The sequence below is a fragment of the Polyodon spathula genome, chromosome 23 (assembly GCF_017654505.1).
Source record: "Polyodon spathula isolate WHYD16114869_AA chromosome 23, ASM1765450v1, whole genome shotgun sequence".
NCBI lineage: Eukaryota > Metazoa > Chordata > Actinopteri > Acipenseriformes > Polyodontidae > Polyodon > Polyodon spathula.
The window spans coordinates 4385642-4400842 of record NC_054556.1 but is presented as its reverse complement, the minus strand read 5'-3'; the positions used below and the strand labels follow the sequence as shown (position 1 = coordinate 4400842).

At 40.8% G+C, this 15201-nt stretch overlaps 1 protein-coding gene across 5 annotated transcripts in view; it reads right to left on the bottom strand.

Moving 5' to 3' along the window:
* LOC121297980 (RAF proto-oncogene serine/threonine-protein kinase-like) overlaps positions 1 to 15201 on the bottom strand; it is a 29553-nt gene that overhangs the window by 6379 nt on the left and 7973 nt on the right. For 3 of the 5 annotated variants that reach the window (XM_041224641.1, XM_041224640.1, XM_041224642.1), the window contains exons 2-13: positions 6697 to 6929; positions 6386 to 6498; positions 6106 to 6208; positions 5701 to 5858; positions 4788 to 4880; positions 3651 to 3804; positions 2543 to 2602; positions 1918 to 1942; positions 1561 to 1667; positions 1114 to 1231; positions 928 to 1012; positions 524 to 700 (exon numbers count right to left, since the gene is read on the bottom strand). In XM_041224641.1, coding sequence (XP_041080575.1) covers positions 524 to 700; positions 928 to 1012; positions 1114 to 1231; positions 1561 to 1667; positions 1918 to 1942; positions 2543 to 2602; positions 3651 to 3804; positions 4788 to 4880; positions 5701 to 5858; positions 6106 to 6208; positions 6386 to 6498; positions 6697 to 6903 — 1400 coding nt within the window. In that variant the 5' untranslated portion in view covers positions 6904 to 6929. The remainder of the gene's footprint in view (positions 1 to 523; positions 701 to 927; positions 1013 to 1113; positions 1232 to 1560; positions 1668 to 1917; positions 1943 to 2542; positions 2603 to 3650; positions 3805 to 4787; positions 4881 to 5700; positions 5859 to 6105; positions 6209 to 6385; positions 6499 to 6696; positions 6930 to 15201) is intronic. The other 2 variants (XM_041224643.1, XM_041224644.1) reach the window with 1 other exon arrangement.

Here is a 15201-nt window from a genome sequence, read left to right as displayed (position 1 = left end):
ATCAATTTTTTGCCCATTTCAGCACTTACCCTTCTCAAGATAAACTCACATGGAGATGTGTCCTAAAATGAACTCGGTGAAGTTCTTCTTCCAGTTTGCCATAAATCTTTAGCGCCTGGATTACTGTTATTTTATTACTTGTATATCTTGGGTAAAATAAAAGATGTACAATCCAGCAGTACCACAAGTACAGTTGGACACTGGATAAATGATCAAAACCAAAAACTCTCTACATGGGTTTAGGAAAGAGAACTCCACTCAGAAATGCAGATCAAAATTGTTGTGTATGAGAAGAACTTCACCAAGTTTAAAAAAAAAAAAAAAAAAACACTGGTGAGCCTTGATTTCTAAAAAAGTACAATTGATGGTTCTGATACAGTATGTGTGAGACAGATCAGTAGCCTTAATGACTTCACTTGCGAATAATGTAAGCTATAAAAAGCAGGGCTAATAGAACCAGACTAACATTGACTTTGCCAACAGGTTCTGATCATCACACATATACTGGACATGCACGACTTACTCCATGCCTTGCGCAGTCTGCCTGGCGATGTCTATCAGCTGGAAAATCTGAAGTTTTGTCTCCTGGACATGCATGTGTTTGTAAAGGCTGCTGCCGTCACACCACTGAGTCACGATGGCCAAGTTTCCCTTTGTCATGTAACCCATGAACAATAGGATGTTGACATGTCTTGTTTTCCTGTAGCAAATACAAAGAGGAGATATTCAGACACACTGGAGATCTATGGATCAGTTTACTGGGTCATTTAAAATAGGACAAAGGCAGATCTGCTCTAAATATGAAACAGACAACAAGACATGTTATCCAAGTTCCTGCCCACTGAAGGCCAAGTTAAGGTCACTTATCTTATTTTCACAGCCCCATCCCTCACTACCAATTTGCGTTACAAATTTCATGCCACTGACCTTAGAACTGCAACTTCATTTCGGAAGGCCTGGAACTGTTCTGGCGTGGGATCGGTCACCTTTAGAATCTTCACAGCTACATCTCCTGTGGAAAAGAGTTTTTAAATTGATTCCAGTGCTTGGTTGATTCCAGCCTGGCACATGCTGTTCCACAGTGAACCGAATGCATTGGCATGGTGTATTTACCGTGCCATTTGCCTTTGTACACAGTCCCAAACGAGCCAGACCCTATCCTGGATAGCAGCATGACCTCCTTAGCTTCAATTTCCCAATAGTAACTGGAATCTCTTTCGCCTCGTTGCCGCTAGAAGAGAACGTAGCCAACATGAAAATGTGATTGCACACAAAAAGTATTTTTGGCCTAGCTCCAGTGCTTTTAGCAGACTGCAGTGCTTATTAAAAATAGCACAAATAGAATTACACTTACTGAACTATCCAAAACAATCAAAAAAACATTGGCGACACTGAGCAGTTTATTTCATATTAAGGTTTCAAACATAATTACCAGACAGTGAGAACTTACTTAGGGCAATAGTTTAGTCTACCAAGCACTGCAGTTTGAAGGTAATGACACATGTCTGCTGCACCACTAAAAGGGACACCAACTGCAAAGACAATAAAAGCAGTGCTCACAATTTTTTTTTTTTCTTGGGTGTTGGACGACGGGGCTCGTTCTCTGTGAGCAGGGACCGGCGTTATCGACTGGAACCAGCCTGTTGGACTGAGATTGGGAGGGCTCCCTGAAAGAAACATCAGGGAGGTGAAAGAGGGCTGAGGCTGGGCGCAAACCTACCTCACCACAAGCAAGCGTCTTATCCACTATGCAAAAGAGCCAGGCTTTTCTGCACTTGTGGATTTAGAGCTTTTAACCTCATCTCACTGACGGGACAGAACATCCATAATGGTAGGATATCACACAGTGCATAAACTAGATCACTGTAGTTACTTTTACTCTACAAATTAAGTTTAAAAGGTTTTCATAGTACTCACCTGATTCATGACTTCCAATTGCATCCTATGAAAATAAAGAAAAAAATAGAAGTGTTTGTTCTATGGTGTTTTATACTTTCATCCCTTTCAATCCCACCCACCCCCAATGTGGTTTGGAAGAACATATTCAACATGCAAATCAGGGATTAAAAGTATGACCACTTAAGTTCTGTTCTTGTAAGTTTATACTTAGATGAACAAAACATGTGCATGAATGTCATCAGCGAAAGTAAGACTTCACAATTTTATCAAACAACCTGCCATCTACGATAACCACGGACAGTAAAAATCTACGATGATTTAGAATGATTGTACTTGTAATGCTTACACACACACTCACTATGTTGTTCTATAACTTCCTGAAAGCAGTACACCAACAGAAACGACGGCTTTACAGCAGTAATGCGAATCTGAAAGTGATCATTAACATACATCTGATGCCAATGTGTATGTTGGGTAAATTAGATCAAGAACCCTTTTAGCAACTTATGTGGCATATTATTATACTACCAAAGGCCTTTACCGTCTTTGTTTCCCATTGGTCTCCTTTTATTAGCATTCAATTACAGACTTGACAGAAGTCAGGGGCAACTTCTACTCAAGTAGAGAAGCAAACAATACCTACTCTTCCTCTCATGCAAAACCGCCGGCACCAGGAACTGGGAGAAGCTTTCAGGCAATCTACCTACTCCATACAGGGAACCAACCAAGAGAGACAGGAGAGAAGAGGCAAGTGAAGAGGGCAAAGGAAAGAATGAAAGAAAGGAAAACAATAAAAAAGGAGGGGGGGCTGGGGGGTGTATCTGGGAGGACCCCTTTCCCCAGTACTGTAAATCTACCTGGTGGTAACTGTCGGAAGGAGCATTCTGCACCCAAACTATTCCGGTACCTGTACAAAGTGTACAGAATAGGCAAGACCTCCAGCAGCAGCAGCAGCAGCATTCAACACATGCTTTCTGTAACCTTCCTGATTTCTCTGCTGTAGTTTTGCTGCTAATAAATTGTACTAGGATTTCCATCTTTTTGGAAGCGTTTCTTGCTCACAGTCAGTATAACAGGAATATATACTAACTGCCAGTAGGACACATTGTTGTATGATCTGAATCAGTCTATGAAACACAAAATGCATCAGAATGAAAGCCTCACGGCATGAAAATGGCACTGAAGCCTATGTGAAACAGGACAACGGCTTTTAAAAAGCTAGCACGTTTTCTCTTAAGGAGTTAAGATTATAATTCCTGTCTGTTAAAAATGAAGACAGCTGGACTCCAGTAAAGAATCAGCTAGTGAGGTCAAAAAAGGCTGGACATCCCAGTTCCCAACTCCTTATAAACTGTAAAGAAATAATAGCAAACATAGAAAAGGTTAGATTCAGAATGAAAAAACAGGGAAGGAAAAGTATTTTCTGCATTTGCAGAAACATGTGTCAAAAAATGTAAAAAGCATTCCAATGGTGCATATGACTGGGGTGAGGTGTATGAAGAGATACTCTAGCTTAGTAGTTCATCGATCTTGCAGCGTGCTGTCTTCTCCAGAAGTCCCTTTGGATTGGAATCGTGTAAAGCAGGGAATCACGCTGCTGTGCTCCATATCCCTTTAGAATTCATTGTGTTTAAAATAGAACTTCAGTTTCACGTTGCTGGTATTTTAAGCCTTGCCTCTGTGGGTCTTAGTCGCTTCATGTGGCACAAAAAGCCAAGCCGAGAAGCACTGAAGCTCACACAGACCCTTACCTCTATGACGCTACTGTCGACTGGCATGGTCGTGCTGACCATGTGAACGTTGGGAGTAGAGGTGGACCTCTGCCTCTGGGAAAGGGAGCAGTCTGTGGGGCGGTAGGCTGTGAGGTCATTAAATGCATAGGGGGTAGAATGTCTGTGCTGAGAGCTAGAAGACACAAACAAAGCAATGGTGAGAGAACAGCGGCAATACCCTTGGAATACGACTTTGAACAAAGTACTAATTGTACTAATCCCCTTTAAGGAAGGAACTACAACAGTGGAGATATAGTTTAGCAAGATAAGAGTGTGGGTAACAGCCATAGTACTAGCAGCTATGGTCAAATCTTTGAATTTGTTAGGACAAAATACCACATACTGAACTAACTAATAAGAGCCCAGCTCTCAAAAGATTTTGTTAGTGCTGCAAACTGCCCTGGACAGTATTTTTCAATTTTGTTTTGTTTGACATTACTAGCATATGCCACTGTAACTATGATAAAGCAGGCTAACCATAGTGGTTAAACATGAAAGAGGAAACACAAGGTTATCTCTCTCCACTCTAGAAATATACATGCACGACATCAAGCTGCTGAAATTATGAAGAAACCATCACTTCTATCGGAGCATAAGCGTAATCCTCTGGATGACACGCAAAACCGAGGTCCTATTGCAACTGACTCTGCAGCAGCAGTTGTGATGCACAGTTCATCCCCTCATCTCTAGGACTCTTTGCTAACAAAGAGCATGCATCCCTACAGTATAGACTATTATATCTGCAGCTCAGTCTTGTTGAGGGTTATCAAGTGTGGAAAGACAAAACCTGGTGCGTCTGTGATCTTAGACAGCATTGTGTCTCATACTACATCGACCCATGCTTTAAGAAGAGCTAAACTACTTTCTGTCCCAGGAACCGGAACTACAGCTGGCTCAAGTTAACTCATGCTCTGTTCCTTCTTTTGGATATTAGGATAAAATGTAATTAACTAACTGTTACATAAACAAGGCCTTGTCACAATGCATTTTTTTTATTTTCTGATGTTTTAAGCTGTTGTAACATGTGCCTCAACACCTCACTGGAAAGGAGACCTTCGTCTCAGTGAGTAATTATTCCCGGTTTACCTCCTAAACGCAATATTAGACAAGGTTTACCTGACAGGGAATCGGGAGAGAGACTCGCGCATTCGTCGTGATGACAGGGGTGGCAGGACGGGGCCCCCACTCTCACCTGGTGTCGGACACAACCTGAGGAAATGAACCAATCAGAGCCTACACAGAACTCACATACCTCATGTTAAAAGCTTTAGAAACATGTTGTGTATAGGGAAGGGATTCTTCCCATTTAAAACACGCAGAGGTACTTAAAACATATCTTAGAGAAATAAAGTGCAGCAATTGGTCTGTGTGGGGGAAATCACAACAGTCTCCATCAGAATGCATAGAAATATATTGTTGCCTATGGAGGCAAGGAGCACAAAGGAGCACTGTGCAGAGGCCTCCTCATTTCCATTGATAACAATGTGCAAAGTGCCAGGGCTATCAATAGAAGCAAGGAGTCCTTTATGCAAACTTCTTTTGAACTCCATCAGTGTCTGCAAACCACATATATACATTTTTTTTTTTGTATCCCCCTCCCACAGAGTTTAGTATAGACTAGACTAGACACACAGACACACACACACCAGGCCACAATTTAATTAGTACCTATGCTGGGTGGTACTAGTAAACCTCAACATATAAATACCCATCCAGACAGTTTTTTTATACAGTAAAAAAAACAGAGATGAAGAAGTAGACAGCAGATTGCTATACCATATTAGTTTAAAACACAGAACCATGTCACAACACCTGCTATGTATTTTCTACCTAGTTGTCTTCAGTAATGCTTGAAGCCTTTGGTTGACTTAGCAAGGGCCCTGTTGATAAAAGTGTTGGAGGGGTAAAGCAAGTGTGGATCCCACATTGGCTGGCCTTTGAGCTCCAACAGATTTCAAAATGACAAATACGTAGAGATTGGTTGAGATACTGTAGTTTAGCACAATATTTTGCGTGGTGTGGCACTCACAGCAGCTGTCTGATGTTGCTCCAGTCTACACACATAGTCGGCACTTTAGTGCTACAGTGCTCGTGGAATTTGTATCCGCAGGTCTGACATCGAAAACCATTTAACAGGAACTTCTGGCAAATATCACAAAAAGCCAACTTCAGAAATGTTTTCCGAACCTGAGGGCAGAAAGAAAAAATACATTATTCTTACGCAGCAAGTTCCTATAAATGCTCTTAGCATATACATCTGTTTTTGTTGTTTCAGGTGTACAGGGTTTGTCCGATGACCAAGTTTTGCAACACAGTATACAGAAAAATGTTTCAATTGCAAAATAAATACATAATACTGGGAAAAATAAAAGTTGGTTCATAAGTGTTATAAAAAAAAAAAAAATGTAATAAATAATTTTAAAAAAAAACTTACAAAATTATGCGTTGTCAAGGGAACATGGTCTAGAACTTCAACTAGTAATTCCTCACCGATCAATGAGGTAGCATCTGTATTCCAATCCATACGGGAATTTCGACTGCATTGGGAAAGAAAAAAAGTCAATAACGGAATTTAAAATTTCAGTCTGTCCAGGCTAACAGGTCTGAGAAACTCCTTGTAGATTATCCCAGCCGGAGGTATTGTAAGGAGATCAGGTGATCCTCAGATCGGCACATCAGGTGCTATACCAGCTGAGATTATTTTTAATAATCACCTTCTCTGCCCATGGTGCAGTCTGAACACAGCACAGCACTGTGGCTGCAGCCCCCTCACTTTGAGGGCTTTAATGAGGCAATCATGGAGGGTCATGCCAGGCCGAACATTCACCTGCAGCAGGAGAAGAGAAACACGCCAACAACATTTTTAGTTGAACGTTACTGCTCAACATTATTTTCACTTGTCCATGACCCCCCCACTCCACCACCGTCCCATCCAAAAACGTGAATTAAATTCTCCCCCTAAAGTTTCTGAGTCCCATTTCAACCTTTACAAATGCTTCCTTCCCGTGGCGCTAACAATACGTACCACTGTGCGCTGCTTGTTAGGCAGGTACACTCTGATAGTGCAGCTCGTCTTGCCCGAGTCTGTGATTCTGCTTTCATCAGAAGAGCGCCGCTGGTAGGGAAGCCCCTGGGTGATGGTGGGAGACATGCATGGAGAATCTTCAAACACAGAATCCTTGAGGCCAAACCCATTGCTAAGGGTCCTCCACGCTTCATGAAAGTGCTCCATTCACAAAATCTGAGGACTTTCTGAATCTTTGAAAAAAAAAAAAAAATGAAGGAAAACATTAACAAACTCAGTGGAAATTGGTAGGCTGAAAAGAAAAATCTCATCTTAGCATGCCACGAATAAAAACGATGGACTAATGACAAGCACAAAGCCTGTAAAAAAGGCAAGCTCTCCGTAATCCTGTAAACAGTACACACAATGCTCCTTACGAAGTTTATTTTGAAATGGGTTCCCTTCAGAGCCCCTGCTCTTGAATCCATCCATATTCTGGGTCATGTTGCAACACGGAACTTTAACTAATGCTGCCAATTCTGTAATGTGTGCTTGCGTTTAAAGAGTCTCTCTACCCTTCAGTGTGTTGCTACTTTTGACCTTTCAGTTGTCTGAGGAGTAGGAGGGTACCATGCCCCTGCCCCTTCAATGCCTCACTCTGTACATGAAGAAGAACACATTAGGAGGAAAACACACAGTCTGATATTCTTCTAGAAGTCCAAAGACAATGCAACTTTATACCTACATCTAGTCTTACTGCAACCTCAGAAACTGTGTAATGTTAACTAGCATGGAATAGTACTGTAGGTAGATGGTTATTATAGTTCTATGTTTTACATGTATTTAAATGATGATGTTCATTAAGGAGGCAATGTTTATATTTAAATCCTGTCAACTACGAATGTCTTTAAGCAACATTACAGTATATGTTTCAACAGCTGCTAAAATGGTGCTTTTAGTTTACGTGAGCTGCAAACTGGCACAGAGCCCAAATTAGACCATTTCAGGACTGGGACTGTACTGTACTGTACTGTACTGTGTGTGTGTGTCTATATATATATATATATATATATATATATATATATATATATACATACATACACACACACACACATACACATATACACATAAACCATGTTATTACAGCTGCGTTCAGACAAGCCTTCTATGCTGGCATGATGCTTTTGTCAGCATATCCCAGCAAAGAAGAAGTTAGTGAAAACATACCATACAATGGCTCATATTTTAGTAGGACCCATTTCCATGTCGTCTTTCATTTGCTGGTACTTGCTTTTGGGGGCACAAATATGGTTTTAATACACACGCAATCTGTTTAGAGGATATTAAGCAGTCCCACAGCACACAGAGCAGAAAGGGAAGAATGAATCTGCTCATTGTACTGCACATTGAAGGCACTCAGACTAGAATCAAACACCCAGGACCAGAGCCCAGGACACCAATGGTGCCAATCAGTCTCTGGAACCAGCCGTGTTCTACGAAGTTTGACTGTCCCCCTCCAGAACCCACCCCAATCAGCTGGGTGGAGCTTGGGAGCAGTATTAGAGAGCTATGGCTTTCTCAAGTGGACACTGTTTCTTATTAAGCTAGTCATTAAACGTGTATCAAATTTGTGTGCACAGTAACTGTTTGGTTTCAAGAAAAAACATGTACATCTTTTTAAATAAGTCAATTAAATCTGCAGCTTATATAAAACAAATACAAAAAACAACTAAACAGCAATGGCAGAGATTCAAGAGAAGACCTAGACTTGCCCCCCCCCCCCCCCCCCCCCGCATAGAAATATACCTTGATCATGCAACAGTCTGAAACGATTCCGATTCCTTCACAATTTTCTCTGACCCACCAGAGCTGCACAGCACTCAATGCAACAGATGACACTTTGTCTACAGTGCCCTTCGTCTGGCAGTGTGGTCTCTGGCTGTGTGCCAAGGATTCCCCCCGCCCCCCCCACAGTTCTGATCTTTATTAACTGAGAGATGAACCTTCAATGAACCCCAGCTCGCCAGCCCCTCTTCCACACACGGCACGAGAGCCTGGCCTCTGCTTCAGAAGCATCCAGCCACGAACATCTTGAACATTTGCTACATTTTCAGCCCCTCCAATGTTTATGTTGGTGCCCTTCCTAAAACAAGCGTGGAAACACGAAACAGTCAAGAAAGCCCTAGAGAAGCTTTTTAAGCTGGAATAGTAGTCATACAGCATAAACGTTAACAGGGCTGCAATTGACAGCGAATCAGTGGGGTTCGGCTGACTGTCGAGTAGAGGGTTGGAGCACCACACTGCAATCTCTCATGATTTTTTCACAGTTCATTACCATTTCTTCCAAACAAATCACATCATTCAAAAAGGTACTGATCTGTGAGGAAATACTGCAATACATACATACAACTTCTGTTTTGGAGTACAATTGCTTCAAATCAAAGTCTTAAGCCAATAAATGCCTAATATAAATAAATAGGCTATAGATGCAAGGCAGAATGTTGTCATTTCAATAGAATGCCTTGATACACACTTAAAGGTAACACTGAATTTAAGAACATAAGAACATAAGAAAGTTTACAAACGAGAGGAGGCCATTCGGCCCATCTTGCTCGTTTGGTTGTTAGTAGCTTATTGATCCCAAAATCTCATCAAGCAGCTTCTTGAAGGATCCCAGGGTGTCAGCTTCAACAACATTACTGGGGAGTTGATTCCAGACCCTCACAATTCTCTGTGTAAAAAAGTGTCTCCTATTTTCTGTTCTGAATGCCCCTTTTTCTAAACTCCATTTGTGACCCCTGGTCCTTGTTTCTTTTTTCAGGCTGAAAAAGTCCCTTGGGTCGACACTGTCAATACCTTTTAGAATTTTGAATGCTTGAATTAGGTCGCCACGTAGTCTTCTTTGTTCAAGACTGAACAGATTCAATTCTTTTAGCCTGTCTGCATATGACATGCCTTTTAAGCCCGGAATAATTCTGGTCGCTCTTCTTTGCACTCTTTCTAGAGCAGAAATATCTTTTTTATAGCGAGGTGACCAGAACTGCACACAATATTCAAGATGAGGTCTTACAAGTGCATTGTACAGTTTTAACATTACTTCCCTTGATTTAAATTCAACACTTTTCACAATGTATCCGAGCATCTTGTTAGCCTTTTTTATAGCTTCCCCACATTGCCTAGATGAAGACATTTCTGAGTCAACAAAAACTCCTAGGTCTTTTTCATAGATTCCTTCTCCAATTTCAATATCTCCCATATGATATTTATAATGTACATTTTTATTTCCTGCGTGCAGTACCTTACACTTTTCTCTATTAAATGTCATTTGCCATGTGTCTGCCCAGTTCTGAATCTTGTCTAGATCATTTTGAATGACCTTTGCTGCTGCAACAGTGTTTGCCACTCCTCCTACTTTTGTGTCGTCTGCAAATTTAACAAGTTTGCTTACTATACCAGAATCTAAATCATTAATGTAGATTAGGAATAGCAGAGGACCTAATACTGATCCCTGTGGTACACTGCTGGTTACCACACTCCATTCTGAGGTTTTTCCTCTAATCAGTACTTTCTGTTTTCTACATGTTAACCACTCCCTAATCCATGTACATGCGTTTCCTTGAATCCCAACTGCGTTCAGTTTGAGAATTAATCTTTTGTGCGGGACTTTGTCAAAAGCTTTCTGGAAATCTAAATAAACCATGTCATATGCTTTGCAATTATCCATTATCGATGTTGCATCCTCAAAAAAATCAAGCAAGTTAGTTAGGCACGATCTCCCTTTCCTAAAACCATGTTGACTGTCTCCCAGTACCCTGTTACCATATAGGTAATTTTCCATTTTGGATCTTATTATAATTTCCATAAGTTTGCATATAATAGAAGTCAGGCTTACTGGTCTGTAGTTACCTGGTTCAGTTTTGTTTCCCTTTTTGTGGATCGGTATTACGTTTGCAATTTTCCAGTCTGTCGGTACCACCCCTGTGTCAAGAGACTGCTGCATGATCTTGGTTAGTGGTTTGTAAATTACTTCTTTCATTTCTTTGAGTACTACTGGGAGGATCTCATCCGGCCCAGGGGATTTGTTTATTTTAAGAGCTCCTAGTCCCTTTAACACTTCTGCCTCAGTTATGCTAAAGTTATTTAAAACTGGATAGGAACTGGATGACATGTGGGGCATGTTGTCAGTATCTTCCTTTGTAAAAACTTGTGAAAAGTAATCATTTAACATATTTGCTATTTTTTTTTCTTCCTCTACGATTTTGCCATTTGTATCTCTTAAACATTTAATCTCCTCTTTGAATGTTCTCTTGCTGTTGTAATATTGGAAAAACATTTTGGAATTGGTTTTAGCTCCCTTAGCAATGTTCATTTCTATTTCTCTCTTGGCCTTTCTAACTTCCTTTTTGACTTGCGTTTGCAGTTCTGTGTACTCTTTCTGCGTACTTTCTTTTTGGTCCTTTTTTAATGCTCTGTAAAGTGCCTTTTTTCGCTGAATATTTTTTTTAATTGATCTATTAAACCATTTTGGCAATTTAGTTTTACATTTAGATTTGTCTACTTTAGGGATATAATTGTTTTGCGCCTCTAGTACTACATTTTTGAAGAACAACCATCCTTCTTCTGTGGGTGTTTTCTCTATTTTACTCCAATCTACTTCTGTTAGTCTCTGTTTCATGCCTTCATAGTTTGCTTTTCTAAAATTGTAAACCTTAGCTTTAGTCTTTACTTTTGGGGATTTAAAAAACACTTCAAATGAGACCATGTTGTGGTCTGAGTTTGCCAGTGGTTCTCTGACCTCTGTTTTAGTTATTCTATCTTCGTTATTTGAAAAGACTAAATCAAGGCATGCCTCCCCTCTAGTGGGTGCCTTCACAAATTGTGTTAGGAAGCAGTCATTTGTCATTTCCACCATTTCTATTTCATCCTTCGCGCTACCCACCGGGTTTTCCCATTTTATTTGGGGGAAGTTGAAATCCCCCATTAGTATGGCTTCTCCTTTGCTACACACATTTCTAATGTCATTGTATAACAGATTATTTTGCTCACCGTCTGAATCTGGCGGTCTATAGCATGCTCCTATTATTATGCCTTTTGAATTTTTGTCTGTTATTCTGACCCATATTGATTCGGTTTTATTTTCTTTGTCCAGGTTTAACACCTGGGCTTCAAGACTGTTTCTTATGTATAGCGCTACCCCTCCTCCTCTTCTGTCCTGCCTGTCTTTCCTATACAGTGTATACCCACAAATATTATATTCGTCCCCATCACTCTCAGATAACCACGTTTCAGTAACACCTATCACATCATAGTTACCTGTTAGTGCAGTAGCTTCAAGTTCTAGAATTTTGTTTCTGATACTTCTAGCATTTAGATAAATACATTTAATGGTTGTCTTACCTGAGTTGTTGTTCTTGTTTTGATGCGGTCTCCCTTCTGTTTTTTTGTTGATTTCTCCCCCCTTCCTTTCTAGTTTAAATGCTTCCGAACCTGCTCGAGGATCTTTTCTCCGAGTAGACTAGTTCCCTTGTTATTTAAATGCAGTCCATCCCGTCTATACAGATAGTCCTCGTTGTAGAATGTGGTCCAATGATCAAGATAGGTGAAGCCTTCCCGTGTGCACCACGTCTTCAGCCATGCGTTTTGATTAATTATTTCCAGCTGTCCATATGGTCCTTTGCAAGGTGCGGGTAGTATACCAGAAAATACCACAGTTTTGGTTTTCTCTTTTAATTTCCTTCCTAGCTCTCTGAATTTGTTTTGCAGGGATTTTGGTCTGTCTCTTCCAATGTTGTTTGTACCGATGTGGACAACTACTACCGGGTCGTCTCCTGTTTGTTCTAGGAGCCTGTCCACGTTCTCAGTGATGTGCTTGACCGAGGCTCCCGGAAGGCAGCACACTGTTGTAGTAAGGGGGTCCAAACTGCGAATTGAACTTGCTGTGTTTCTCAATATGGAGTCCCCAACAATCATGACCTCCCTTCTTTTTGCTGTCTGGTCACCACTGTCAATAGGGTCCTGGATGTTGTTCCTTTCATTCTCTTGTTGTTGGTTCTGCTCATCAAAATTCTGAAGTGACTCAAATCTGTTGGTTGTTTTGATTTCTGATGGTGGTGTTTGACGAAGTTTCTTTTTTTCCCTGCTTCTGCCTACCTGAACCCAGCTATTCTGACCTTCTATCTCCCTGGTGGCTTTCAGTCTGTTAGGGGTGATGCAGACTTCCATGAATTGTGGGTGTGCCAGTTCCTCAAGATCCTGTTGCTGTCTCACTTCTTCCAGCTCCATTTCTAGCATACTTACTAGTTTATGCAAATCCTGGATCGCGCGGCACTTTACGCACACTTGGTTTAGCTCCGCTGGGTTTTCTCGGATTTCCCACATCAAGCAGGTGTCACAGATTACTGGCTTGAAGACCATGTTGAGGTTTTTTTTTTTTGAAGTTTAGTTTCTTCTTCAGCCGTCAACCTGCTTTCAAACTGCTTCGAAACTGCTCTGTACTTTTCCACGCCTGTACTTCTCCCACTCGCTGTCGCTTCCACTCGCTGTCGCTGGGAAGACTGCCTCGTTTAACTGCGTTGTTCTGCTGTGCTGTCGGCTCCTCCCCTCGCCCGTGTCTCAAAACGGCGCTGAATTTGAATCAGCTGCTCCGAGTTTCAGCTTGTTTGTTATCAGAGAAACACACGCGGCTGTTTGACTTTGAGCTGCTGCTGTGTTTCCCCAATGTCCTCTGTTTTCTGATTAAAGCAATTCAAGATGCAATTTCTCCTTTCTGCTTCGAAACTGCCCTGTACTTTTCCACGCCTGTACTTCTCCCACTCGCTGTCGCTTCCACTCGCTGTCGCTGGGAAGACTGCCTCGTTTGCATAGCTACGTATCAATAGTGGCTTGCAGAACATGTCAGAAAACTTGCATTTTCTGTTTTCCTCAGACACAATTCTTTAGCAAACTGGTGCTTGAGCTCTCAGTGCATAAAACAAAAAAATGGCTTTTGCATTAGAGAAGCAAGATTCAACTGAAAAACAGAATATTCAAAATACTTGTCAAGAAGCGTTTTGTTTCACCTGTCAGAAAGGGATCCAAAGCTGAATCTGACCATGTTGTTTTTTTTTTTGTTTTTTTAAGTTGCATTTATCTACCAGCTAAAATGCTGCAGAATTTAATGTCCACACAGCTGTGCCAGAAATCATTGAGACATTTACATACCTTTAAAATAACAGCTTCTCCAGAGATTCACCGATCTCCAGCTGCTGTAAACCAATGTATCCGTTAATACAGAGCCGTTTCCAGCCAGAAACGATGGCCATCAAAAATAAATTATAATAAAACATAATTTAATTTAATACTCTCAAACTATTGCTGATACTTTCTAATAAAAACCATTTGTGTGACTGCTAAGGGTTATTGATGGAATGTGCCAACTGAAGGAGGCTGAGATAAATATAATTTACTGTCAAACCGAAATCAGTTGAAAACGTTACTCTTCATTCAAACTCGCACAGGGTCGAGTTTAAGGTTCAGAAGCGCTGGCTTTTTATCTGTATTGTGTCTGTGTGCGAATACAGCTGTGAACACAACTTGAGTATTGATTTAATGTCATGCCATTTTCAGAAAACACCCTACTATAATAAAAAATATCACTGCCAAACATCACTAAGGTGCAGGGTCTTCATCTCTGGATTGAAACTGAGAACATAAATGACCTGCTCCCCTGTAAAACTCTGCTGTACTTCAATCATTTAAAGTTTGGGAATATTTGAAATCTCCTGGGAAAGTGGAGCTCTTCCACATTCAAAATCTATAGATTATGTCTGTTTCCCACTGCTAATATCCCTATAATCCTCTCCACAATCCCTTCTTCACTCAGAGCCATGCCCTTTTCGCCTGAATTTTATTTGCTCTCATCTGGAATTAATTTTTTTTTGGTTGAGAAAACCCAAAAAACTGAAAAATATAAAATCATCAAAAGATGGATTTAGTAGTCTCCTTTCTAGAAAGCACCACAGCACACAATCTGAATACAACTGCACTGGGCAACACTGTAGCCAGTCGCGAATGTGGAGAGCACAGACATGAGAGTCTGAAAGGTTGAAAGGCTTGACACATATCTGCAGGACAAAGTCGCTTGAGCTGTTCCAAGTTCAGTACAAAATGCCAATCCACACACCAATTTAATTTTTGGTATTGATTAGAACAGAACAAAAAAAAAAAATGACAGATGCTTGGCTTAAGGCTTGAGCAACACAAACATGTTGTGTTGTTATTTACTTTTTGTTTGTAAAATGATGTCAGTCATCTATTTTATCATACATGGATTTAAGCGAGTTTTGACAAATAATATCTGTGTGTGCAGTTATTGTTGAACAATCTGCAAATGAGCTCACAATCCACTCAGGCCACTGGTCCTGGAAGTGGAATTCTAGGTGGTTTATATTATGTCTAAAAGGCCTCTGTTGCTAGACAACGCCAGTGTGCTACAGTAACTGCCTCCCATTGCTGGCCCATTTGAAAACATCTGGAAGGATGTGACAG